At 41.8% G+C, this 27956-nt stretch overlaps 1 protein-coding gene across 7 annotated transcripts in view; it reads left to right on the forward strand.

Moving 5' to 3' along the window:
• Nucleotides 1-27956, forward strand: part of EYA1 (EYA transcriptional coactivator and phosphatase 1) — a 221901-nt gene that overhangs the window by 190471 nt on the left and 3474 nt on the right. For all 7 annotated transcript variants that reach the window (XM_043539493.1, XM_043539496.1, XM_043539494.1 and 4 more), the window contains 5 exons: nucleotides 6699-6757; nucleotides 6962-7122; nucleotides 7372-7486; nucleotides 16144-16265; nucleotides 19108-19208. In XM_043539493.1, the coding sequence (XP_043395428.1) occupies nucleotides 6699-6757; nucleotides 6962-7122; nucleotides 7372-7486; nucleotides 16144-16265; nucleotides 19108-19208 (558 nt within the window). The remainder of the gene's footprint in view (nucleotides 1-6698; nucleotides 6758-6961; nucleotides 7123-7371; nucleotides 7487-16143; nucleotides 16266-19107; nucleotides 19209-27956) is intronic.

Below are 27956 nucleotides of genomic sequence, written 5' to 3' on the forward strand. Positions count from 1 at the left end.
AAAATGGGAGTATTTTAAAACTCGTCAAGGTCTGTTTTAATTCCTTGACTGTTCATCCACAAATTGTCAAATGGAATGAAGTGGATTTCAAGAGCTCTCTTTGTTTTTCATATCCTGTGCCTGACCTACAGGTAATCCGCACCTTTTTTCTTCAGCACAGAATAATTGTGGTGGGAAAGCAGAGAAAATGGTAGGGTCACAAAGTGCAGACTAGACAGGGATGACAGGTTCTGCCAATTGAGTGCCAGTATTGTGAACCTGCGAACCGTAGTCCCTGCTTTTTCACATGGATTTATGTTGTATGTTAACAGGAATTCCATGATGATGGGTTAGGCAGTTCAGAGCAGCACTTTAGCTTTTATTACCTCTGATTGAAAGCTAATGCAGGTTTTTGTTGTATATTTAGCAAGTACAGAAGAATAGCATTGTACAGAAGGTAAATATTTATTGCATTGGCAGATGTTTAATATTGTGTACAAATATAGATGTACTGAACTGTTTCTGTAAATGAGATGTTTCATGATCTTTATACCAAATGAGAAATCAATTTTTTATATAAAATTTAACTACCAGAATTAACAAATGGCAAGATTTCTGCTATTATTTTTCTAAGTTTTAATCATAAAGAGCCATAGGAACACTATTTATTTTAAAGAGGAATCAGTAGGTTTGTAAACACATACCACACACATGAACCAGCTCTAGTACTGTACACACATCTGTCAGTCAAGCAGATGTCATCTTGTAAAGCACCCTGTACAATTCAAGTTTCCTAAAGGAGAACAGAGTTGCTTGGGCAGGTTTACAGGGTGATGTACATCTGGTGTGGCAGATATCCATGTAGAAAGGGCATACTTGTGATGTCTGGAACAGACACACTAAAAGATGGCGCTGGCTAAAAACAAAACAAAACAAAAACCCCTAAGCACAATAGTCTAAACTTCAAGGATTTTTTTTAGTTGAGGATTTTTATGTAGATCACGTTTATAAAGGATTGTGACTTTTAACTTCCTATGCCAGATCTGTTCTCACATGTACATGACCAAATTTCTCTACTGTTCAGTAGGGAGAATGAAGCAGTGGATATAATTGCGTAATGACAGATATGAGGTGAACAGAGAATCCCAAGGATCATTTCCTGTGAGTTGGCTAGCTTCCAGCTAGTCTCAATGGACACACTGATGTAAAGGCTAAATGAAAATAGCTTGCTCTGAAGGGATTTCCCCCCCCACCCCTTTCTCATTTTACTTTGTAAAGCAAGGTATTGAAACAATTAGTTGACAGCATGGTGTTAGTTTTCTCACGGTAAATTAGGAAGATTAAGCAAACGTGGAAGTGCATTTTGGCTATAATCAGCAGATTTGGGGCTGTAATGCTTCTGCATCCTCTTGAGGATATGTTCATATCATTATTCATATTCTCCCTTTTCATAACGTGCAAACTTGTCCAAAGCCATCTTATACTCGCTTTTTATTCAAAGATTATTGCTGTGGCTTTTTGGTTTTTTTTAGTTTTGTAGCACAGAAATACAGAGGATCCGCATGCTAGTTATTACATCACTGCACTTGGCAATTACTACTGGCACAGATAAGATGAACCTTTGCAATGGCCTTAATTTCTTTTTTATTAATTTTGCTAAAGTAAGTTGAATAGTAAGGCATACTTTTATATAATTATGGCACAAGCATGCCCTGGGGTGGTGAGTTGAGCAGAATAATGTAAATATTTGCAGACCATTTATGCCGTAACTTAAAATTTTGTGTATGAAGCTATGTTCAGATTCTAAGTTACTTTAAGGGGCTAGATCCAGAAGGAAATACCTATGCAGGCTGGGCAGGCTTTTAAGTGTTGTGAATGATGGGTCTGGGGAATTCACATTTCGCCACTGTGCAAGAGCAAAAAAGGGAGAAAAGGTTGCAATAGGGAGTTAGCAAACGCTTTGGGAATGGAGGAGAGAGAGGACTTGAGCTCTTTGTGCTTTGGAAGACTATGCTGGACTCCTCTATTCATCCCTTCTTTCTGGCTTTGCTGCATTTCATCTCGCCTTTCTGATCTCATCCAAGGCCCATTTAAATCACTTGTCAGGCCCAAAATGCAGCTGCTAAAATGATATTTCTCACTGCTGTTTTAAAATGGCTTCATTAGCCTCCCATCCCCTTCCACAGCAAGTTCAAGCTTCTTGTTCTCACCGTTATGGCTCTGCAAAGCGCTACCTGCCTGCTATCTGTACTCCAAAGAGCTAGCACAGTCCTCCCCCTTCCCATCGCTGACTCCTTTCTCCCAGGTCTCCCTCCTAGAAGCCTCTTTTGCATCCTTCTGCTTTGGCTTCATGCTTTCCTGCAGGCTCCTCGGTGTGCTGAGAATTCCCTCCCTCTCTGCCTTGAAATCCTCTTTAAAGCTCACTTCCTCCATGAAGCCTTTCAGTGGCCTTTCCCCAAAGATTTATAAAAACCAAGAACAAAACCTGCACTGCTTCCAGACTGTAGCTATGCAACATGGTTCGGAATTGAATTGTCCTTTTAGGGTTGGCGGCTGACTTGATCTGTGTGTATAGAGCTGAGTACGCTGACAGTGCCCAATAAATGATAAGGTAGCAGCCTCCATGACTACGTAGCCAGTGTTTTCTCCTCATCAATAGAAGGTACACGTGCACCAAGGGTAAAATTTTCAAATGTGCATAAGTGACTTAGTAGCCTCAGTCCCATTTTCAAGTGTCTGAGTCGCTTGGAAGCCTAAATTTCATTCAAAATCAATGAGATTTAAGCTGTTCAGTGCATAAGTCACTGAAAAATGGGACTCAGACTCCTAAATCACTTAGGTGCTTTTTAAAATTTGGGCCCCAGACAATACTGAATGCATTTTCCCTCCCAGTGATCATTCTTGCTCTGCAGAGTAACATCTCGGGTTGTATGATCAGAATCCCAAAACGGGATGCAAACATGTCACCACTTGCAGTCCCTGATGAGGATTTCCAACTGGATGTGCTGAAATTACAAGGTCAACACATTTCGGAGTAAAAAACAGCCTTTTTTCAGCATAATTCACCAGGTACTTTTACTGCTTAGCGCGTTGACCCATCCTGCCCATCTCCAGTAGAATCTAGCACTTTTAATGCAGAGATGGTATCTGCTGATTCTAATATAACAAAATACATATATGAATAAGTCATATACATTTATTCTAAGTTCAGCATGAATACTGTGTTTCTGACGGGACTTATAAATTTTTCACAAAGTTGTAAACCTACATATGCTAAAGGCATGAGAGGGAGAATAAAAGCAATGCCTGGATATAATTTATCATATACTTTATTTACAGTATGAAAACTTTTAAACTTTATATGTGTGTGATTCAGTGGCCTGATACATCTATAAGAGAGGTACGGGAAAGATGTTATTCATAGCTTTCTTAAAACTTTTAAAAGGTGTGTTTATAAAAAGTTGTTTCCCTCTTCTGAGGACGCTTTTTTAGAAGTGCTTTAGGATTTTCTGAAAGTCTTTGTGTTTTCATTGAAAGAGACCTTTGCAAAAATGTACTGATAAAGAATGAAAATTCTCTCACTCTCAGTCACTCCATAAACTTCATTTAATCAAATCCCTATGAGATCTCTTTGGTAACCCATGGTTTTAAAATGTTAAGACCTGACATTTGTTGAGAATTATAGCTAACAAAGATACCAAACAAAGCTTCAAGTAGCTGCCTCTGCTTGGGGACAAAAAGCCCCAGACAAAGCAAGCAGGTGAAAACAAACACAGGATATTCCAGAAGAATAGGCAGACTAGATTAATTAACAGTCAAGAGATAATTGGCTTCTGCAAAAAGATTTCCTGCTAAATGAGTTAAAGAAAAGCATTTTTCCGTCTGGTGTCCAGGGCTTGAAAAATTTACCCAACACCCACTAGCCCAAACTCTTAGTCAGCTAAACAGAGTGAAAAATAGCTGAGCCACCCTGTCTCAAACCATACTTAGCCCCAAAGCCATAGTCCAGCATTTAAAAGGAACAAAACTGTTGCATACTGTTTTTGACCTCTGTTTAACTGTAACATATTGTCAATTTTCTATTTAATCCTTTCTAAATTATAATTTGCCTCCCTTGCTTTTGTTTTACCTTCTTTCCCATCCTGACTTCACCTTTTTCTTTTTATTTCCTATAACAGATCATAGAATATCTTTCTTTTTGTAGTTTTCCAAGTGTTTTCTATTTTTCTTCTCATTCTCTACTTTGTGTTCTCTGCCTCTTCCAATATATTTTCTGTCTCTACTTTTCCCCCCCACTTATCTCTGCAAAATCAGTCAATCTCTCTCTTTCAATCTCCTATTTTAATTTATCCTATCTGCTGTTGAGCTCAGGAGGGGAGGAGAAGATTACAGGGTCAAAGTCCTTTTTATCAACCCATCCAGGTGAGCAGGCAACTACCTCAATCCCAGCTGCTGGGAAAGGAGAAGGTGCTTGTGATGCCTACTAGGATGCTGTCCCTAGATCCTGTCTTTTGTATCCACCTCTGACAAGTGGGGGTCCTGTCTACTTTGTAGTTCCCTAGACCGTCTCTGGCTGTTAGCAAGGAACAAGGAGCATTCTTTCTTTCACTATTCCCATCTACTGTCCAAGAGTTTCCGGTGCCTGGGTGAGTTGGGAGGTTTCCACTACTCTACCCCTCCTGCAGCCTCTCCAGTGTGATGGGATGGGTCTCCGCTGCTTCCCTTAGCTTGGTGGCCATTGCAAGTGGTGTGTCTCCTTCCCATAGTCTGTTTGAGCCTTCCTCTCCGGTGACAAGCTCCAGCTGCAATTCATTGCTCTCCCAGGCTTTGATAGAATGAAATTGACTGGATTCTTGTCCATTTCACTGCTGCAAACAGGTTTCTGAATAGCTGCATGGAAAACAGAAGATTCATGTGTCACTCTCCTGCAGCAGCTTGGAAAAATCCCTCTGAGCAGTAGAGGCATGAAAGCATGTTGTGTGTAGACTCAGAATGATGACACTGCATTAATTTACATCTGCAGCTCACATATGAATGATTATTGTCACACCTATACAGACTAGAAACTTGTTTTTGAAACGAAAATTTAGATTCTACTGGAGTTGATGTCACATGGCCAAGAAATTTTCTACTTGTATCAGCCAAGTTGATTTTCAAGCCTTTCTAGCATCAAATGTGTAGTTTTAGTTTTGGCTTTGACTGTGTGTCAAATCCATTGTATCTGCCAAAGCAGGCAATGCCTTGGATGATGGCTAACTCTGAGCAAATATAGTTCTGCCTCTCACATCATGGTTCATTTTTATTTCTCTTTTAGCTAAACTACTATTAAGTCAAATACAAAGGTGCAACGAAATTCTTGTCACTTTACAAATATATAGAATAGTTATAGAGTAAATATCATTTTCCTAAATAGCTTTAGAAATTTTCTAAACTGTGTCCTCAGATAGCAACCTATTTTTGTTTTGTTTTTGTTTTGTTTTACTTTAAAAAGTCACAGCCATCATGTGAGGCCAGATAGACTTTCTTTTCCTTTTTTCTTATCTGAGGTTGTTGACCTCAGGAGAGGAGGAGAAGGTTACAGGGTCAAAGTCTTTTCCTCCTTGGAGCTTGCTGCTTGCTGGGAGAAGACTGGCTGGAGAATAGATGTTTTAGAACAGGGGTTGAGGGTCATGATTTTAATTCTGTTAGGGAACAGCTGGTTTGAGTTTCTTTCCACTTCTATCTTCCTTCCATCCCTCACAAATCCATGGAGAGAGAAAAATTTGTTCAGAGGGAAGCAGTAACACAAAAATACACAATTCCAGTGTTTGAGCACATCAGATGTATCATCTTTGTTACGGGGCTTCATGTTAGGCGGGAAAAGAGAGCATTATTGAAATATTTGGGACATACTGTTTTATATACTGGATTCAGTTTGAATTACAATGCTAGAGGTTTGCTTATTTACCTGCCAAATGTCAAATTGTTAATAGTAATTCATGTTCCACTGCCTTTTAATGGCGAACAACACGTACTATATTACTTTGTAATTTACTGAGATAAAGCTAATTATAAATGTATTGTATTAAAGTTTATGTACAAGGGACTGAAGAAAGGTCATTTGACTTGGCTATTTCTATTTAGATTTTTTTTCATCTTTGCATGCTGCTTTCATACACTAAAACCAAAGAGAAAGAGAAGCTCACAACTCTCAAATGAATGGCAAACTAGGAACAGATTTTTTTGTCTGCACTCCTCTGAAACATTGGCCTCGGGCTATGTTGGTGTGTGGCTCAACAGCAATCAGAGGTCATAATTTCATTGGCGGTTAGCATCGGGTTTAATTTTTCTAATATGTTACATTTACCAAAATGTCTGGTTTCAGTTATACTTATGCACTGACTCAATCAGCTTTGAGCAGCATGATGTTTTAAGGTACCTGAAAGGGTACAAGAACATTTATGGAACACATACACTAATTGTTTTTAACCACTTTCCTTTCTAAATACAAAAATGTGTTTTCAGAAAGCCATATAATAGTAGTAGTAGTTAATGACAGTGCACTTTTTTCTATGAATGGAACATAAAAAATGGGTAAAATTGTTGATTTAACAAGACTGCCATCTACTGATTTACCCAATCAAAAAAAGCCCCCGATGAGCAGATCTTTAAGCCTTTTGTTTTTTTGTTTTTTTAATTTAGCCTAATAATAATTAATAAGGAAAAATCTGTCATCTTAGGAATGCGACCAGGTTCATATAGATGATGTGTCTTCAGATGACAACGGCCAAGACTTAAGGTAAGTCAGAACCGACCAAGATAATATATTGGGTTTTGCGAGTTATTTTCCTGGAAAAATGGTAAAATACCATGAAACATATATTGGGCCAAGTTCTGCCTTCATTTATGCCTTTGAAACTCCATCAATGTCACTAGTATACCTGACCGTTAATTTTGGTTCATCATATTTTGTTAATCTGGGAGTTTTCTTCACTCTAAATAGCACCTATAACTTCGGAACAGACGGCTTTCCTGCAGCAGCCACCAGCGCTAATTTATGCCTAGCAACGGGTGTGCGTGGAGGAGTGGACTGGATGAGAAAATTGGCCTTCCGTTACAGACGCGTAAAAGAAATCTACAACACCTACAAAAATAATGTTGGAGGCAAGTGTCCATCATAAATATTACTCATCTGTTTCTCGAAAGACAAATGAGAAGTTATAAATAAAAAGGATTAACCTTGCCTTTGTTTGCTGATCCTTTTCAACATGATTCTGTTTACTTAGAGAACTGTTCAGTTTGTAGTCTCTCCAGAAAACTGTTCTTACAACTAATGGAAGCAGAAGGAGGTAACAGAAAGGTATCTGAGTTTAAATACCGACACATTATTGAGTACCCTTTTCTACACCACAGGTCTTCTTGGTCCCGCAAAGAGAGAAGCTTGGTTGCAACTTAGAGCAGAAATTGAAGCTCTTACAGATTCTTGGTTAACACTTGCACTGAAAGCACTCACACTTATTCATTCTAGGTAAGTATATAAGAGTTATCATGGCAGCACAGAATATTCATGAAACCTAACAATGTGTTACACACACAAAACTTCATTAAAAGAACATTACGTTTACACAGTCAAGCACTCAAAAATTAGAAAATGCCACAATCAAGTTTGATTATGCAATCTTAATTGGGCCTCCTTATTGCATATGCATTATGATACAATGTTTAATTACATGATTACATACTATTTTTCCCACAGAATTCTCTGCCTCATTTAGTGAGGTGAGCTTCAATACTTTGTTTTCTCTTCATTGTGTGGCCCTGGGACTTCTTTACAGCACACTATTCAAACTGTGACATAAAGACAGAATTAATCATTTCCTCATGTGCTTTTCTGTTGCAGTCATCACTGTATATCTGAGTGCTTAACAAACATTAATGAATTTATTTTTACAACACCCCTGTTAGGTGAGGGTATTATCCCCATTTTACAGAGCGGAAATTGTGGCACAGAGAGATTAAGATCAAAAGCATCCATTTGGGTGTCAAATTTAAGACACCTGGGACCTGGTTTCTCAGAGTACTTAGTATTTACATAGCTTTTCATATGTTCAGAGAACAGATCTCATTGATTTCAGTTGCAGCCATGAGCGCTCAGCCTTTCTGCAGATCAGACCAAGAGTCTCATGTCAAGCATCAAGAAACAAAGGAATACACAATTAGCGACCAACCCCTGTGCAAAGTTTGGTTTAAAAGATGTAACCAGAAACACAGAAGAACTCTGTGGCAGATGCAGGGATAGAATCCAGTTCTCCAGGGCAACATTCAGCTATCTTAATTATGAGACCAGCTGTTCTCTTCCAGAAGTCCCCTGCCTTGTTCACTACAGATCTTCCAATCTCTGCAAGAGATGAGGCGAGGGTCTTACAGAAAACAGTTTCCTTCCCCACAAAGTGCCCCCAGAGCAGGTCTGTCCTGAGGCAAGGGTCCTGTGGGGAAAAAAAGAGTACAGTAAAAGCTGTGTTATCCAGCCCTGTACCAACCAGAAAGCTCTATAAACCGGCATTTCTAATCTCCATAGAAAGTCCAGTTTATAATCCTGGTTGGGGTGGGGCCAGCAAGCTCCCTACCTGACTCCATGTGGCTCCCCAGAAGACATGTCCCTGCTGCTCCTAGACAGAGGAATGGCCACGAGGGGTTTGGAGTGCGGGGTTGGGGTGTGGGCTCTGGAAGGGAGTTTGGGTGCGGGAGGGTGCTCACCTCGGGCGGCTCCCCACAAGCGGCAACCTGTCCCTGCTGCTCCTAGGCGGAGGAATGGCAGGCGGCTCTGTGCACTGCTTCTGTCCTGCCCTGAGTTCTGGCTCTGCAGCTCCCATTGGCCAGGAACCACGGCCAATGGGAGATGCAGGGGCGGCGCCTGCAGGTGGAGGCAGTGTGCAGAGCCACCTGCCATGCCTCTGCCTAGGAGCAGATGGGGACAGGTCGCTGCTTGCGGGGAGTCGCTCGAGGTGAGTGCCCCCCCGGATCCGGCGCCCCAAGTCCCCTCCCATGCCCCAGCCCCCTGCTCTGAGCTCCCTTCCGCACCCAAACTCCCTCCCAGAGCCCACGCCTCGCACCCCTCCCACACCCCAACTCCCTGCCCCGTACCCTCTCCCACACCCAAACTCCCTCCCTCTTAGTTAACTGGCATTTTTCATTTACCGACACCCCCCATATCCCCAGTATGCTGGATAAAACAGCTTTTACTGTATATGATCATGTAATTAAAAACTGCATCCTAATGCATACACACAAGGAGGCCAAATTAAGGGAACCTTAATTCTGACATTTCCCAACTGTTCAGTGCTTGAATTGCAATTAATAATGTTGTTTTAACGTAGACTTTTGTGAGTACTTTCTAAGTTTTTAAAAAAGCAAATTAGAAAAAAACAGAAGTTTCATCATGTGGCATCTTATTAATGGCCACGTGGGTGGTCAGAAGGGTTGGAACCCTTACATCTACCACAAAAGACCTCTGTCACTTTAGCTGATGGAGTAACTGTAGCAGGAGTAGGTCATCCTCTCTGTGGATCAGCACTAGATGCAGGTGGGTTGCTTTGCCAGTGGACTTCACAGATATTTGCTGACAGCAGCAGAATGGTGAAACTCAGGGGTGTGGGGTTCCATTCCAGGCTCTAGAAAGGACTATGCTGTCGTGGGTACGCTCTCCTCCCCACACCCACCCCAATCTTGACCCCTTCTACCTTAAGCCTTCCAATCTGTCCCTGCCCCAGCCTGTCTGTACCCCACTTCTGGCTCCTCATCCCAGTTCCATTCTCTTCACCTTTAGTCCCAGTTTTCATTCTTCAGGCCGCTGATCCCAGGCTTCTTGCCCTGTAAGTCCTTGCCTTATCCCTCCAGACTCCCAGACTGCCTCCCCCCTTAGCCTGCTTCCAGTCTCCTTGTCCAGCTGTTCCCAGTCCCCTCCACTCACCTTCCTAACTTCTTGTTCCCAATCTCCTTGCCCAGCCAGTGCCAGTTCCCTCCCCCACTCCCTGACCTCTCTGTCTCTGTCTCTCTCTCATTTCCCAGTTCCATGGTCTCCAGTCACCACCCACCCACATTTCCCATCCCCATTTGCACCCAGTCTCCTTCCCTGGGCTTCATTGTCCTCATCTCCTCTGGCTCCTTGGCCCAGTCTCTCTCTCCATTCAGTCCCAGTTCTCCCCTGTAATGTGGCCCCTTATCAGAGCTGTCTGCTCTCCATTCCCATTCTCCCCCACACACACACTCCAGTTCTGCATCCTATCCCTGTTCCCCCCTACCCTCCGTCTCCCTAACTCCCACCCCATTACTCTCCCCAGCTCCCAGACCTACTCTCCTTTCCTATCCAGTTCCAGTCTGCATCCCGGGTTCCCAGTCCCAGTTTCTGCCAGTCTCCAATTCCAGTCTTCATCCCCTGGACTCCCTGTCCCAATATAGGTTTCAGAGTAACAGCCGTGTTAGTCTGTATTTGCAAAAAGAAAAGGAGTACTTGTGGCACCTTAGAGACTAACCAATTTATTTTGAAAGCTTATGCTCAAATAAATTGGTTAGTCTCTAAGGTGCCACAAGTACTCCTTTTCTTTCTGTCCCAATATACTCCTCCAACACTGCGTCTGAGCCCTAAGTCTGGCCCTTCTCCCCTTGGTTTTTGAATTAGATGGCTTTTTCCTCCACACTTCCTGGGTGACAGAACTGGGATGGGTGGTCATTAAGAGCACAGGAGAGACAGGCTCCATGCTCTCAGTTCTAGTGCCTGGGTCCACACCAGCCCAGAGCAGCCATTATAGGAAAAGTCCAGCTTCACCTCTGTAGCTCTGGGCTGGAGGAAGCATGCTCAGTCACCCTGTGGGGATGGTGTGTGCACATTCCAATCACACACAGGAACTATGAGGGGATGGAGCATTTCAGTGACTCTGTGCAGATGATATCTGTGCAGTCTGGTCATCATTAGGAGCTGTGAGAGACTAGAGCATGCTCACTAAGGACGGAATCTTCAGAGGTTTTATCTTTTAAACTCTAGCAAATCTCTTCTGAGCATGCGTGAACTGTGATTTTATTCAGAGGTTTATGACTTGGCCAAATGTGGCTGAGTTTTCATGATGATGGTAAAAGGCACATCCCTGACATAAAGGTTCCACTCCCTTGCCAAATTTCAAATCCTTGCTCCTACTAACGTTGGAACCACTGCACTTCACTCCCAGGCAGGGCACCAGACATTACTGGTGGCTTTCAGCCTCAAGGCATCCCTAATCCTTGCAGCCCTGCGCTCAGCCCCTCTAATAGACCTGCTCTCTGGCTATGCTCCGAAGTATGGGGGCACTAGAACTTTCCAAAGAGAACTAGGAAATTTTTCACAGTAAAAAACATAGTATTTTTTCCTTGCCTCATTCTCAGAAACAACTGAACTCTTTTGGCTGAAATTTTCAAAAATAAAATAAAAAAAACCTGAGGCAGACATGGAAATTTTCATCCTGAATAGTTAAAGTTTGACAAAGTTATAAGCAACTGAAAATAGGGTCTTATAATGGGAAGTGTTGTGCAACCTTAATAATAGGTAGCGTTAACAATCTGCCTGTAATGCCTATGGTTTAGGAGATACTGCATGGTGTACATGGTCTGTGAGTCAGGAGATTTGAGTTCTTTTCCCTCTTCAGCAAATGTCCTGCTGTGTGCACGTGACATTTCTGTGTCTCAATTTCTACACCTGTAAAATGGGGATAATTCTTCAAGTAGCGTCCTTAGGAGTGCTCCACAGTAGCTTGTGTCCCTGCACTGCTGATTGGCGAACATTGGCAGCTGTGTACATTAGGCTCACACATGCACTGTCTCTCGTCATGCCCTGCCACATGGTCTAACCCTCCTCAGTTCCTTCTCAACTGCCCCTGGCTAGAGATGGGACCATTGCAGTCTGTTTGTGATCGTTAATTTCTTTAACATTTCTAGTTGTTTGTTAGTGTCCTTAGTCTTAGCTGTAGTCTCTTTTATTTTCTCTACCCCCAATATAAAAAAAAGACTTTATTTCCCCCCCTTTTTCATTGGGGGCCCCTTCCCCAATGGTCTAGTTCACCAGACTTCAAGAAGTGTCTCTCCTACAAAGAGGCCATCCCTGTGGCAGACAAGCACTCGCGCTGCATACACTGCCTCAGGGAAGGCCATGTCACACAGAAGTGTGGTCTCTGCCAGCAACTCAGACCCAGGTCTCACAAGGACAAAGAGTTGAGACAGAAGATCATCTTCATGGAGGCAGCCATCTAGCCCTCCCTAAACCCTCACCAAGAGTCACCTCGCAGATGTGAGTCTTCCCCACAGCCCTCAACATCCAAGGATGGGTCAAAGAAATCAGCCACAGACCCCTCTTGTAAAGTCATTCAAAAAGAGAGCGGTGAGCCCCGAGCTAGCCACAAAAGATCTCCAGCACACTCGGTGCCATTGGCACCGAGACAATCCCAGCTCACAAAGATCAGGAGTGTCAGGTACCGTTGACAGGCCTAAGGACCTAATGGGCACTGGCACTGAGTCAACAGAACCAACTGACAAAGATAGGAGCAAACGGCATTCCAGTAAGAAGATGCTGCCGGTATATGATGTACCTTTGGCACCGTCATCGGTCTGTATGGGCAAGATCCCCGACACACTCTGTACCACCAATGGCACTGGGTCAATCAGCTCCGCTGGCATTTCGGCACTCAAGAGACCTCCGGGTATCTAGCATACCGGACTCTCCTCTTCTTGGCACCGGGACCTTGGCACAGCATCTCCCCCTAGTGTAGGAGTCTTCTCCAGTACTCTGCCATGCACCCCCTCTTTTGAGTGAGGAGTCAGTGAGCCAGAGGAAACAGTTTCCCACTACTCCCATGCTCCCTATTGTGCCCACTGCCAAGAGACTCCGAGAGTATACCTCCGCAGTGGCTGTACTGGGATCCCTGGGCTACATATTGCCCCATGCTTCTTGAGCTCCCAGCCTTGCTCGTACCCCCTGAGACATTCCCCCTCGGCTACGGCGTCTAGAACCTTGGAACTCCCAGAGGAGATTGCTGAGAGCAGGAGGGCGAAATTGAGGAAGACATGACTCCAAGGACCAACAACATCTCCTCCTCTTCCTCCCCAGATGAAGCATTCATGTCCCTGCCACTGTGCTTAGCTGATGATTTCCGGCTTTTCCAGTACTTGGGGAAAAGGGTTGGAAGAAGTCAAGGACACCCATCACAAACTCCGTGACATATTACACTCTTCCTCGGCCTCTAAAATAGCCTTCCCCATCAAGGAGGCTTGACAGGACCTTGAAAAAACCGTATGGCAGACCCCAGCATCAGTGACACCTACTTGTAAGCAGGCTGATAAAAAATATTACTTACCAGTTAAGGGGATGGAATTTCTTTTCTTCCCCCCTCCCCCCAACTCAATAGTTGTGGATGCAGTAAATTCCCGGGGCTGTGAGCACCCAATGATATCTGATAGGGATTGGAAGCACTTGGACCTCTTTGGGAGGAAGTCCCATTCCTCGGTCACACTACATTTTCGAATTGCTAATTGTCAAGCCTTAACAATGAAATACATTACATCAACTATTGGAAACCTGACAACTTTATTGATCAGTTTCCAGAGTCACAGCACAACCAGTTCAAAGCTATCATCGAGGAAGGACAACTGGTAGCCCAAACACTGCTACAGACTGCCTTCAATGCAGCCAACACTGTGACCCAGTCCAGCTCCACTGCGGTGGTTATGCGATGTGCATCATTGCCTGCCAAAGTCAATATATCCCAGGATTGGTGGAAGGACCGAGCAGATGTTTGCAAAGGGATTCGTTTTGTGAAAATTTCCCCGTTGTTGCTTCTCACCACCGACGCATCCCTTATAGGATGGGGCACACATCTAAATGGCCTTACAACACAAGGCAAGTGGTCATCCATAGAGATATCCTTGTACATCAAACTGCTCGAGCTCAGGGCATTCAGAAATGTCTGCACTCGTTTTCTCCCACTGATCACACACCAAAGTCCTAACAGACAACATAGCATGCATGTATTACATAAATTGACAAAGAGGAGCCAGGTTGCCCTCCCTCTGCTCAGAAGCAATAAGTCTATGGAACTAACTGGTGCATCTCCCACTATATTACACTATCAGCAGATTACCTTCTGGGCACACAAAACTCTATAGAAGACATCCTAAGTTGCAAGTTCCCTCACAACCATGAATGGAAATTAAGCCATCAGTACTTTATGACCTCTTTAGATGCTGGGGGACACTGACCACAGATCTAGTCGCTAATCACTTGAACAAGAAATGTCCACACTCCTGCTCCAGAGCAGGGATAGGACAACACTCCCTAGGTGATGCTCTCCTTCTTCCCTGGGACAGGGACCTTTTTTATGCCTTTCCTCTATTCCGACTACTGTAGAAAGTCCTGTTGAAAATAAAAAGGGAAGGACCATACGTCGTATTGATTGATCCCACTTGGTCGAGACAGTCTTGGTACCCTTACCTGTCACATCTGGTGATGTGCCCACCAGTCTTTCTCCAATCCACTCCATACTTCCTCTCGCAGAACAAATGACACACTGTACATCCCAGCCTGGGCATTCTTCACCTCAAGGCTTGGCTCCTTCATGGTTCCAGTGCTTAAAAAACTCCTGCTCAAAGGAGGTACAAGAGGTATTTCTACACAATAGAAAGTCCTCAACATGCTGTACTTACCTGCAGAAGTGGTTCAGGTTTCGGATTTGGTGCAGTTCCCAACAAATCTCCCTGACATCCACAACCCTTCCAAAGATCTTAGATTATGTACTGACTCTAAAAAAAAAAAAAAATCGGGACTATCTCTTCCACCAACAAGTAGAAAGGTTCATAATGCTATCAAACCCAACCACTAAACGATTCCTCCGGGGTATAGTAAACCTTTCTCCACAATCCCGACACCTACATGGGACCTAAACCTGGTGTTGAAAGGCCTAACTAGACCGCCCTTTGAACCCAGGGCCACCTGTTTGCTTATGTACCTGTTGAAGAAAATGGCCTTCCTGGTAGCAATCACCTCGACTAGGAGGATAGTAGAAATAGCAGCTCTGATGGCACATCACCCTCCATGGTATTCTTTCAGGACAAGGTTACGCTCAGGCCGCACCAAAAATTCATCCCTAAGGTAACTGCCCTGTTCCATATAAACCAAGTGATTCACCTTCCGACTTTTTACCCCAAGCCTCACTGTGGCAGCAAGGAGACTATATTACACACACTAGATGTCAGACGGGCCCTAGCCTTTTACCTGGATAGGACGAAGTCTTTCAGGAAGTCCCCGAAGCTGTTCCTCTCTATTGTGAAAAGATCCAAGGGCTCAGCAATATCAACCCAGAGGCTCTCTAAGTGGGTCTCAGGCTGCATTAGACAGTGTTATCAGATTCATAACATGATCCCTCCAGATACTATTCGCATGCACTCCACAAGATCATTCTCATCTGTTGCCTTCTTCAAGAATGTCCCTATCTCAGAAATCTGTAGAGTATTGATGTTGGGTGTCAGTCTACACCTTTTGCAGAACACCATGCAATTACTGGGGACCTGCCTCCGATGCCATCTTTAGCTCCACAGTACTGTCATCTGTAACTGACCCAACTCTGAAGCCCCAGCCCTCCAGTAGGGATATTGCTTGGAAGTCACCTAAAGAGGAGCACCCATAGGGACGCTACTCGAAGAAGAAGTTACACAATAATGATGACTCTTCGAGATGTGTCCCCCATGGGTGCTCCACAACCCACCCGCCTCCCCTCTACTTTGGAGTTCTTGTCAATGGCTCTGCAGTAGAGAAGGAACTGAGAGGGGTTAGCCTGCACGTGCTGGATAGCCTTGTGGAGGGGCACGAGGAGAGACAGCCTCGTGGTGGGGCATAATGGACACTGCTTCCAAAGTTCTCTGATCAGCAGTATAAGGATGCAAGCACACCTACAGTGGAGCACCCACAGGGAGAGACATCTTGAAGAACCATTGTTACAGCACTAGGTGAGTAAATTTTTCTTCTGATTCCCTTCCTTTCTAAAGTACTTTGAGACTATGATGATGAGGTTTTGTTGGGGGGAGAATGGAGGAAGTTTAATTTTTCCCTTTTTTTTAGTGTTAATATATATGTGTGTGTATTTAAGGGTGTCTGTTTTTGTTTTCTTGCAGGACAAACTGTGTGAATATTCTAGTAACAACTACTCAACTTATTCCAGCTCTGGCAAAAGTCTTGTTGTATGGATTAGGGGTTGTATTTCCAATAGAAAATATTTACAGTGCAACTAAAATAGGTGAGGTTTTTTTATAACATGATGAAATATTTGAGGCTATAGTTCTAAATGAAAAACCGTATGTATCTGTGTATTCATACCACGATAGCATCTAGGGACTAATGATAAATAACATACCTTACAGTAAAACACCATTCATACTGAGGGATCCTACAGCACCTAACTGTCAGGGTGGTTAAGCACTGGACTAAATTGCCTAGGGAGGTTGTGGAATCTCCATCCTTGGGGATTTTTAAGAGCAGGTTGGACAAACACCTGGACAAAGACCAGGGATGGTCTAGATAATACTTAGTCCTGCCTTGAGTGCAGGGGACTGGACTAGAGGACCTATCGAGGTGCCTTCCACTTCTGTGATTCTATGATTTTACAAACTTAGGCCCTGTTCCAGCAAGCTTGGTAGACCCTTTGCTGAACTGGAGCCCTAAGCTGCTATATAACCACTAAAATGCACTGCATCATCCACAACTGAAATGCAGCCACTCCTGCGATGAACTACAATAGCTTTTTAACAGCTCATTGCAATGCTACATAATAGTTTAGATCAGGAAAGTCACTATTCTGTATGTTTGATTTTAAGTCTCAGTGTGTCCAAAATGAATTCATTTTTTAGTTCATAGAGATTCACTGTACTGTTTTTTTTCCTGCATCCATGTGTAAATCAGACAAAATGCTATTAATTGTAACCTTTAAGGGCTATCTTCTAAAACAGAAATTCAAAAGTTCAGTCATAAGTGTAAAGCATTCAGTCTAAATCTAGACAAAACTAAAAATTTATATGGTGAAATTCCAGGGCTCGGTGTCTTCATCAGAGCCCATTGACAAAAGAATTTACCAGAAGCTAAAATGTTTGCCTCCAGAGTTTAATTATTTTAAGTTTATTCAAACTGAAATTAATAAATTTGTGCCAAAGTCTATGCAGATTTGTTTCTCAGTGAAACACAGGAGGAATATCAGATTGGTTAACTAGAAGTACATAGTACCATATATTAGAAACACAAGGTGGGGGAGTTAATATCTTTTATTGGACCAACTTATTTTGGTAAGAGAGACAAGCTTTCAAGCTTACACAGAACTTTTCTTCAGATCTGGAAAACAGAGTGTCACAGCTAAATACAAGGTGGAACAGAGTGTTTAGCATAAGTAGTTAACACATATTCACTGGACCATTCAAGGTGAAGTGACCTGTTGACACCATTCCAATCATAAGGGGAAGAGAAAGGAGAAGGAGGAAAGGCAGCTAGTTGTCACCTACCATCCTATACTGGGAACCCATCTGAGGTATCCTCAAACAAGTACAACCCATATTCAATGGGTACTCCATCCTGAAAGAAATATTTCCTGAACCCATTCTTCTGGCCTTCAAACAACCTCCCAACCTCTCCAAGTTCATTGTCAGAAGCAAGCTCCCCATAGAACCAGGACACATCAGCCCCAAAGCAGCACCAGACCCTGCCAGAACAACAGGTGCAAGACCTGGAGACATATCTCCACTGCTACAATCAACAACATACTCCATAACACACCTCTCAATATCCTTGGGTACTACACATGCATATCACAGCATGCGGTGTACCTCATCCAGTGCACTAAATGCCCCAATGACAACTATGTGAGTGAAACCAGGCAGTCACTACGCTCTTGAATAAACTCACAAAGGAAAATGATAAAAGACAAAACACAACATCACCTGTGGGTGAACACTTTTCACAGACATATCTGTGATATCTGACCTATCAGTCCTTATTCTCAAAGGAAACCTGCACAAAACTTTCAGAAGACTAGCCTGGGAGCTTAAATTCGTAACTTTGCTAGACACTAAAAATCATGGACTGAATAGACACACTGGATCTATGGCTTATTACAACAACCTATAACCTCTTGGGGGAGGCTAGCCATGCAGCTCCACCCCTTCTGCCTCAGGCCCCGCCCCTACCATCTGCCAGAACACTAATCTATGCTTTAGACATACTGTAGGTGGGAAAAAAATGTAAAATTAAACCTATATTGTGAAAAACTGAAATGATCTTTTATAATGGAAGCACTTAGGCAATCTTGACTATAGACCTCACAATGTACTCTGTCTGGGTTTTCAGTACCAAACTTAAGACAATGAACTATGAAGAGTGCAGAGTTTCCTGTTCACTAACTTTGGCCCCAGTCTTGGATTGGGATTCATTAGCATAAGCCTTTGCAGAGATCCCACGGAAGTAAGGAGCTGTGCTTATATTAAGTAACCACTCAGTGGACAAACAACAAAGGTTGTCTCCTGAGGGAGATGCTCTTTTTTAATTAAAGGTGGGTGAGAATTTCATGTACAAAATTGAAGACAGTCCAATGCAAGATCAGTTCCTTTGCCTTTACAGATGTATAACTTATGGGCATTTGAGTCCAAAGCATTATTCAGGAGGCTGGCTACAGACAAACAGCACAAAATTCCCCTTTCAGAGGGGAACTCTCTGAAGTCATGAGTGTGTCAGGTGTGGGGCTTGCGCCTGCTTGCCATAGTAAGTGGGGAGGTGGTGGGGAGGCAGACTTCTGCTATGCGATGTCTATTCTCCACAAGTATAGGATCTGTTAAAAGACCCTAAGTAGATCTTACAGCTGACTGTCAGCAGTTCTAACTGATGTCAGGAGCCGTGTCTCTGACACTCTGCTCTCACTCGTATGCTGAGCACAGAATTGATCCAGGAGAGATTCTGCTCTGTAATCTCTCAGTGACGGTAATATTACATTGCAAGTGCTTGGAGATATCTTGGATGGGTGTTTAATGAATGTGGTTTCATTATGTTCTCTCACCAGCTATCATGTGTAAAACCCTTAATAGTTTACATTTCTTTTTCAGGAAAGGAAAGTTGTTTTGAGCGAATAATTCAAAGATTTGGAAGAAAAGTAGTGTATGTTGTTATAGGTGATGGCGTGGAAGAAGAACAAGGAGCAAAAAAGGTAGTAATTCTTTTTCAGTGCAGTTTTATTTCAAGTCTTTGAAAGTAAATATGTGCATTTTCTCACACCTGGGATTGTATGCATCGGGGTTGATTCTGATCTCAGATCTATAATCGTGTAGCATTATAAAATTAGAACATTTTGACTGATGGGCTAGTAACACACTCTACTTAAAATTCTAGTTGGGTCTGGGATATTGCTGTCCTCCAAAAGATGCGTTAGGGTAGCTATGTGTATCCAATATATCCGTATGAAGGATGTTAAGTATGGATTCTGGTTTAACTAAAACTCATAATTCCACTTCTCTAAATGGCATCCCCCAATGCCATGAAATATAATAAACTTAAGCACAGCTATTACAATTTGTGGTGTTCAGATACATCGCATTGTTTTGTGAATTTTATACCTTGAAAGAGTATCTGAGAAATGGAGCATATACGTTAATGTTGACCTCAGCTCGTGTCAGCCTGTACCTAAATTGGGAGCCTGCATTTTCGGCCAAATATTGGTTATTTCTTGCTATTCTAATCCCTGTTGCTTTAGCTCTGGCAGAAGATGCAGTTGAATCTCTTATTACATGTTTTTTCCTTTCTCTATTAGGAAGGGAAAATATCACGGTCTCTTCTCTTGCAATGTGGAGTGGGCATCTCAAAAAGTAGCACTTTGTCTTACTGCTAGGAGTTACTACTGAATATGTCAATCTAATAGAGTGCAGGGGGAGAGGGACTGGTCTAAGGTCTTTGACTGAAACCATAGAATATTATCCTAGCAAGTATAAAGAGAAGAAAAAATGGGAGCAAGGAGGTTTATCTTGCCTCATTTTCCTTGTAAATTGCCTTTCCATACGCTCTCTTTCCCAGCTTAACTTGAAAATCCCAGTGGCGATACTATATCTTTCTAGTAACCATTTTTCAAAGCTTTCTGAATGGAAAGATTAAACTAATTACACCACATGGCAATTTTACAAGATGTGACACTGAATAGTTTTGCAACATGAAATACCAACTTACGTCCCTCTGAAACTTTCTGTGTAGTTTCCCATCTTGTTACATCAGTTTGCGAACTTGTCAGTTTCATGTGTCCCTTTGGCACACTAAAATGAACAGATTCCTCCTTTCTTCCTTCAGAAATGCCTTTAATCTTTGCAGAGAAGTTTTCTGCTGTAAATGATTACATTTTATCAGCTACATTTAAGACCAGGAAAAGCTGTTGTCTTTGTTCCTTTCCATTGCTCAGTGAAGTAGTATTCCATGTAACGGTGACAAAAGTACTTCTTTCAATAACACCTAATTCAGCGGTTTTTAACTGGAAACACCATGCAAGAAGGCCTAACTAAGAAAGCCTTCCCATTTGTTAAATGAAGAGGTAGTAGAGAAAGTTCCCTTGGAGCATTTGTTCCATGTGTTCTTTGTTGCTGGAAGGAATGTTCAGATTTGGAGAATGCGGGAAGCTGAGGATCTACGTTCTCTGCTCCAGAGTGAGATTGTGACTCAAAGTTATAATCTCTCTGTGAGATTCCCTGCTGCTCTGGGAAGGGAGTAAACTTCACCTGGTCCAATGTACACTCCCTGGTGCATTGGCACAGCTAAAATGGCTGCCCCATTGTGGGGGCAGAGCTAAAGTGCCACCTGTTCTGCCTGCCTGAGTGAACTGGGAACACAGTGGCTCCGCAAAGTCTATCTATGTTGTGGGTAACCAGGACAAGTAGATGAGATGGGTGCCTTGCACTTCATTATGCCCCAGAGCCACCATGCTAGCTAGACCTCAATTTGATCCGAAATGATTAGATATGTGAATGATAAACACAGTAGAAAAACTGTTCAGTTCTGAAGAATTATATAAATCAGCACATTTTAGCAATACTAGAAGCACTAAACATTTGAGTACATATTTGTATTCAGATATATTATGCTTAAATAAGGAGAGATAAAACTCTATTATACTATAAAAACACTTAACCTTCCACACACAGAAGCACCAGCAAAATGGTAGAAGGTTTATAATAATAAAAATAAAAACTTGACAAAAATGGTGTAACTATGAAGACACCTATTAGAGTACCCCGCTCCTCCATGTAACTTTTTACCACATTCCATCCTACTTTCCCACCAATAATCTGTGTTTGTGAGTTTCTCAGGGAAGCCACTGTCTTTTTATTATCCCATTTTCCGTCAAGTAGCATTCCATGCCTTGGTCCATGATTGAAGGCCCCTACATAGTACTGCTCAATAATAAATATAAACTTTTTATAGACCAGGATTCTTTTCTTTTTCGCTGTTTCTAAAGCATTTACCACTCCAGTGATGCTGTATAATGAACAATATTGTTTTATTCATCAAGACTTCTATAATTTATTAAAATAGCCAACCTATGTACTTCACAGATTTTTATTTTCTGTTCCAGTACTGAACAATGACGAACTTCCAGATTAATAAGTGAGAAAATGAGGGTCCGTATTAAAAACCACTTCACTAACAAACAGACCTGTTGTTTCATCATAGAAGGGTGGTAAAATATTCCTACAAGCATAGGTGCTGGAACTAGGGGTGCTGGGGATGCTGCCGCACCCCCTGGCTTGAAGTGGTTTCCCTCAGATACAGAATTTACAGTTTGGTTCAATGGCTCTCAGCACCCCCACTATACAAATTGTTCCAGCACCCCTGCCTACAAGTCTTTTATTTACTGAAAATGCTAGTTCAGTACAGGTGATGGATGTTTAAAATGTATCTAAAATAAATTATTGTAATTATTATAAAACTGAGTTAGTAAATACATTAAATTAAGTTTATACAGTGTACAGTTATTTTTAAAAAGATTTTCATAATCCACATTTTTTCACATTTCCTTTTGATTGATGAAAATAAGTGTGATACACTAGGGACACTGCACCCTCTTATATTTCACTTAGCATTGGATAAGTCATGGTATTGTCACCTTTCCCTAAACCATTATTTCCTGAAAACTCATTTTTATAAGACAGTTGAAATACTCAGGCCTTCATGTTCATAGTACAGACCAAGGAGCAATAGTAAATTGTGGAGCCTTCTCTAGATCAAAACACAGAACACTTGATGTAGTTAGGATTTTAGAGTTCAAAGTCATGCCACATGAAGGTTGCTGTCTTCCTGCATCTGAAGGCTGCTAGAGTGACACAGTAGATACCAAAATAAGGTGACTTTTTTGCAAGAAAACCTGCTGTCTTGTCCCAGCCACTATCACAACACAACTCAATTTTTGTTACCACAGGCACTGTTCTTTAGGTTATAGGCTTTAGGTTCGTTTAGGTCAGTCAGTTCTCTATCTGTAAAATGGCAATAATGCTTCTCCACCTCACAGGGGAGATGTGAGAATAAATTCATTAATATTTGTGATTCATCATATACTATAATGATGGATATTCAACACAGCCACTGTTTAATAACTCACAGCACACTTCACATTTTTATTTCAGGACAGGAAGTGAAGACTGTCATATCTAGTTGATATCATTGGGTATTTTAAATAGTCAGAATGTAATAAACCCACATTTCAGTTTGACCGAAACACTGGGGATAAATTTGCCATCCTTTCAGAGGATTAGAACTTGGATCTGGAATGACCACAGGACCAGAAGGGAAGATGTAGGTCCTATGATTTGTCAGAAAATTGTCACCTACAACAGCACAGTATATCTTAGCACAGTACACTGGTCTTAGCTAAGTACTTATTCAAGTGCTCCATCACTTCTTCCAGCATCTAAGGAAGAGTTTCTACAAGGTATTGATTAGCCCCTAATCTGCTGAGTGAGGTATAACAGAACCACAGTACCAGGCGGCATGACTGAAGGCACAAATGTGTGGGCTTTTTATTCATATTCCCTACAAAATCCCAGGTATAAATTTCTTTGTCATGAGCAAATACTACTTTCAGGAAATAGAGATGTCATTTACAATTTGTCCTTCAGTGCTGTGCAATCGAAAAATGGTATTGTTTTGCAAAAATATTTGAAACAACAAGATTTTTCACTTTGTTCAGAATTGTTACTTTTGTTTTGTTTTGTGCTTGATAGAAAAAATTGAGAGTTTATTTCTTGTTTCAAAAAGGGAAATTCCCACTTTTTTATTTTTTATATTTCCTACATTAAAAAGTGAATTGGATTTTACTCAGAATGTCAAAATGAAAAAATTGGACATATTGTCAACATTTTTTGTTTCAAAAGTTCATCACAAAATTGAAACATTTTGAAAAAATGATTTTCTTCAGCAAAAAATTATCAGGCTCCCATTTTTTTTTATTTCAAAATCTTTGTTGAAAAAATTACAACCAGTTCTATTGCATAATATATAGTTTTAATAGGCAAAATGTTCAGACTTACTTACAGATATTATGGAAATATTATGTCTGCAAATTGATTGCTTGAAAATATGCTCCATAATCTTTACATGTTACACTAGCCAACAATTATGTTTACTGTATTCCACATTTTTATCAGATATTAATGCAATCCAGTTACATTCACTGCCTACATGTAGGCAAAATGTTCAGACTTAACTTACAGATATTATTAATGCAATCCAGTTACATTCACTGCCTACATGTAGGCAAAATGTTCAGACTTACTTACAGATATTATTAATGCAATCCAGTTACATTCACTGCCTAATGTAGGCAAAATGTTCAGACTTACTTACAGATATTTTGGAAATCTCATTTTGACCACTAAAATAATAATAGAGGTAGGTACATAGAATCATGAGACTGGAAGAGACCCCGAGAGGTCTTCTAGTCCGGTGCCCTGTACTCAGGGCTGGACTAAGTATTATCTAGACCACTCCTGACAGGTGTTTGCTTAAGTTGCTCTTAAAAATCTCCAATTACAGAGATTCCACAACCTCCCTAGGCAATTTATTCCAATGCTTAACTACCCCGACAGGGAAGTATTTCCTAATGTCCAACCTAAACCGCCCTTGCTGCAATTTAAGCCCATTGCTTCTTGTCCTATCCTTGGAGTTAAGGAGAAAAAATATTCACACATATCCTTGTAACAATCATTTGTTCTTATTCAGTTTCATCCAGTTTACTTAAGACCTTTTCTCCAGTTTGTCCAGATCATTTTGAATTTTAATCCTGTCCTCCAAAGCAGTTGCAACCCCTCCCATCTTGGCATCATCCACAGACTTTATAAGTGTACTCTCTCTGCCATTATCTAAATCATTGATGAAGATATTGTACAGAATTGGACCCAGGACCAATATCTGCAGGACCCCACTGAATATGCTCTTTCAGCTTGACTGTGAACCACTGATGATTACTCTCCGGGAATGGTTTTCCAACCAATTATGAACCCACCTTATAGTAGCTCCATCTAGGTTGTATTTACCTTGTTTGTTTATGAGACGGTCATGCGAGACAGTATCAAAAGCCTTACTAAAGTCAAGATATACCATGTCTACTGCTTCCCCCCCATCCACAAGGATTGTTACCCTGTCAAAGAACGCTGTTAGGTTCGTTTGACATGATTTGCTCTTGACAAATCCATGCTGACTGTTACTTATCACCTTATTATCTTCTAGGTGTCTGCAAATTGATTGCTTGAAAATATGCTCCATAATCTTTACATGTTACACTAGTCAACAATTATGTTTACTGTATTCCACATTTTTATCAGATATTAATGCAGTCCAGTTACATTCACTGCCATTAGGCATAGTATTTGCCATCCAGCAGTATGTGAGGTATTACCGTTGCTCAATATGCTTAGAATAGAAAATACCTGAAGTATATCAGATTCCACTGTGTGGTAACTGTTAGCAAAAGCTTACTTTTTAAAGGCAATGTCTGTCAAATACCTATGAAAATAAACTAATGAAAGCCCTTCCTTCCTGGTCATCCAGTGAAAAAAGCAAATGCTTTGAGGCTGGGTCCCAGAGCTGTGTTGCTATTTTCAACGAGTTGGATTTGTCATTATCTGCTCATTTTGTAGTGTTTTATAGGGGTTTGCTAATCTGGGAGTGTTTTTCTCTGTGATAGAGTATTATTATGAATGTTTGGCTTGTAGGGTATATACTACCAAAAGATGAAGGTGCATTGATAGATTTGTACAATAACTTATGTTACCTTATTTAAGGTGAATTTTTTTTATTTTATTTTACTTTTTTTTTTTTGTGAACCACAGCAAGAATTCCCCCCCCCCCGGAGATGCAGTATAAAATGTATACCACTGAGTGAAATTCATAATGATCTGATCTTGCCAGGTCAGACCTGTAAACAAAATTCCAGTGTAAACTGACATATGCTTGCAGCTACAGCATTCCTGGCATGTTTCCGTTGTTGGCAATGTTAACCAGGGGCCCTTTTGGCCTACATACAGAAGGCTTGAACATAATTATAATACCGAGCATTTACATAACTTTTTCATAGGCCCTTTCAAGCATAATTAATCCTCACAATACTCCTTTCAGATACATAAGTAGAATTATCCCTGCTTTACAGATAGGGAAACTAAGGCAAAGAGAATTTAAATGATTTTTCCAAGACCATTCAGTAGCTCAGAAATAGCCCCCTGGAGATTTTGGTCCTGAATCACATCCCAGACTACAGAGACTAATCCATTACTTATACTGCACATGAACAGTACTGTGATTGTTGGAGCTTGATGGAGGTGTGCCTAGTGGTCAGGAGGGCCGGTTCTTTTTTAATGCAGAAAGGGGTTCATAGGGAGAGCCCAGGCCGTCCCACTCCACTGGGTTTTTGTCCGGGGCCCTGTGTGGGTTAGCAAAGACCAGGCACCCCAAGGCCGTTTTACGGCTGTCCTCCCTGGGCCACCTCCAGCATCCCACTCTGTAATCCAAGCTTCTGAGCTATCTGACTTCCTTTTGAGCTCCACCTCCATCTGGAGCATGCTCTGCAGGTGTGACAGGGTGGGATCGTCTGGGTCTAGAGTTGTTCTTTAACCACTTCAGCCCTAGTGTGGGTGTATACACCCGGTCACAAGTACAAAGGAGTAACGGTGACTTAATTTATTAAATAGTTTGACACAAGTTCTTTAGATGCTCCACATATCTGATGAGTACCCAGCATGACACTAGAGGGTATTACTTGGGAGGCAGTATGATCAAGGGGGCTGAACATGGAGTTGAGAGCCAGTAACACCAGACTATAATCCTACTTGTGCCATTCATTCATTTCTCTTTGGCTCTTGACTTCTTAATAAATAGCAAGATGTTTTCCACCATGTCAGTCACCATGCTCCATCTGCTATACATTGTTTGCTCATCTTTCCCTGGCATAATTGAGTGGGGAGACCCGGTGCCATGCTTGATTCAAAAAGAGAAGCAGGAGACTGAGGTTCCTAGTTGGCCAATCAGAGAAGAAGGAGAAGTGGTGCCTAGCACCAGACAGGGAGCACTCCTGGGAGAAAAGCCGGATGGGAACAAAGGAGGAGAACTCCAGCAGCTCAAGTGAGGTGCAAAAATAAATGGGTGAAAATGCAGCCAGCTCAGCTAGAACAGCATAAACCTGATGTGAACATAAACACTTCTGTCTTGGGCATTGTTTGGCACCAACAATGTGTTTGGTATTGTGCAAGTCATATGGTGTTGACAGTTCCTGCAACAAAGATCTTGCTGTCTAAGTAAAATAGACACAGAGAAGCCAAGATACACTGGGAAGCCCAGATTGAATAATTAGCAACTTTTTCCCCCGAACCTTACTGTTGACTTATTTTGTGACTTTAGGAGGGATTTGGATGAAAATGTGGGAAGAGAAATGGCTTTGCAGACCAGAAGAGGGAGGTTATTGCATGCATACGGGGTAATGTGGAAATCGGCATTGAGACGGTCATGTTGGAAAAGGATGAGCAGGACATCTGGCTGCCATTGCTGATGGAGCTTGGCATGGAGATGACACAATGGGAATCTAGGTTGAAGATATAGAGATTTTCTGTCCTCTAGTTAGTTGACCATTTAGCCCTTCTCTGAGGAAAGGGCTAGTGTTTCTAGATCTCTTAGAAGAAGGTTAAGCATATACTTGCACTTTGCTATGCTTCTCTGGAATTCTGCTCCCAAAATACCTTAAAGTACCCTGGTGCCTCTGCAAATCAGTGGCTCATTTGTTGCTCTTCAGGTTGAAGTGCAGTTAGCTCTGTTTCAAGGCTTTGTGACAATCTGAAAAAGATAGTTCCCCTCTGCCTTTCCATCGGGGCTTCAAAGTTTTTTTTTTTTTTTCTTCTTATAAAGCTCACCTGCTCTGTATTACAACATTTGTGGAAGCTGGTTGCCTGTGTTTGCTCCCCACTTTTGCCCTATACTCATTTCTCAGTCTTCAGCTACCCCAGGGCTCCCTGATGTTCCTTTGCCAGTTGATTAACAGACTCCAGCAAGGTCCTGCTGCAGCATGGTATTTCACTCCATAGTGGGGCAATGGTTGCTTGTTTTCAGTCTCCTCAACAGGCAATATCAGTTGTTTCTTGAGGCTGGGATTTTTAAAGAAGCCTACGTAAATTAGGCACTCCCGTTTATTTTCAAAGAGATTTACACGCCTACCTATCTTAAGCTCCTTATTTTTCCAGTCTTATTTTTTTCAGTCCAACCCAGATCATCATGATGTTATTGCCAGGCTTGCAATGAAATTCTTCCACAGTTATTCATTGCGTACACAGTGGTTTATACAAAACTCTCCAGACAAATAACAAATTATAGACCCAAGTTGAGGATCTTACCATCTAAATTGCATAAAGTAACATATTAATGGTTTACAATAAACAAGGCA

This window comes from Chelonia mydas, chromosome 2, assembly GCF_015237465.2.
Source record: "Chelonia mydas isolate rCheMyd1 chromosome 2, rCheMyd1.pri.v2, whole genome shotgun sequence".
Classification (NCBI taxonomy): domain Eukaryota; kingdom Metazoa; phylum Chordata; order Testudines; family Cheloniidae; genus Chelonia; species Chelonia mydas.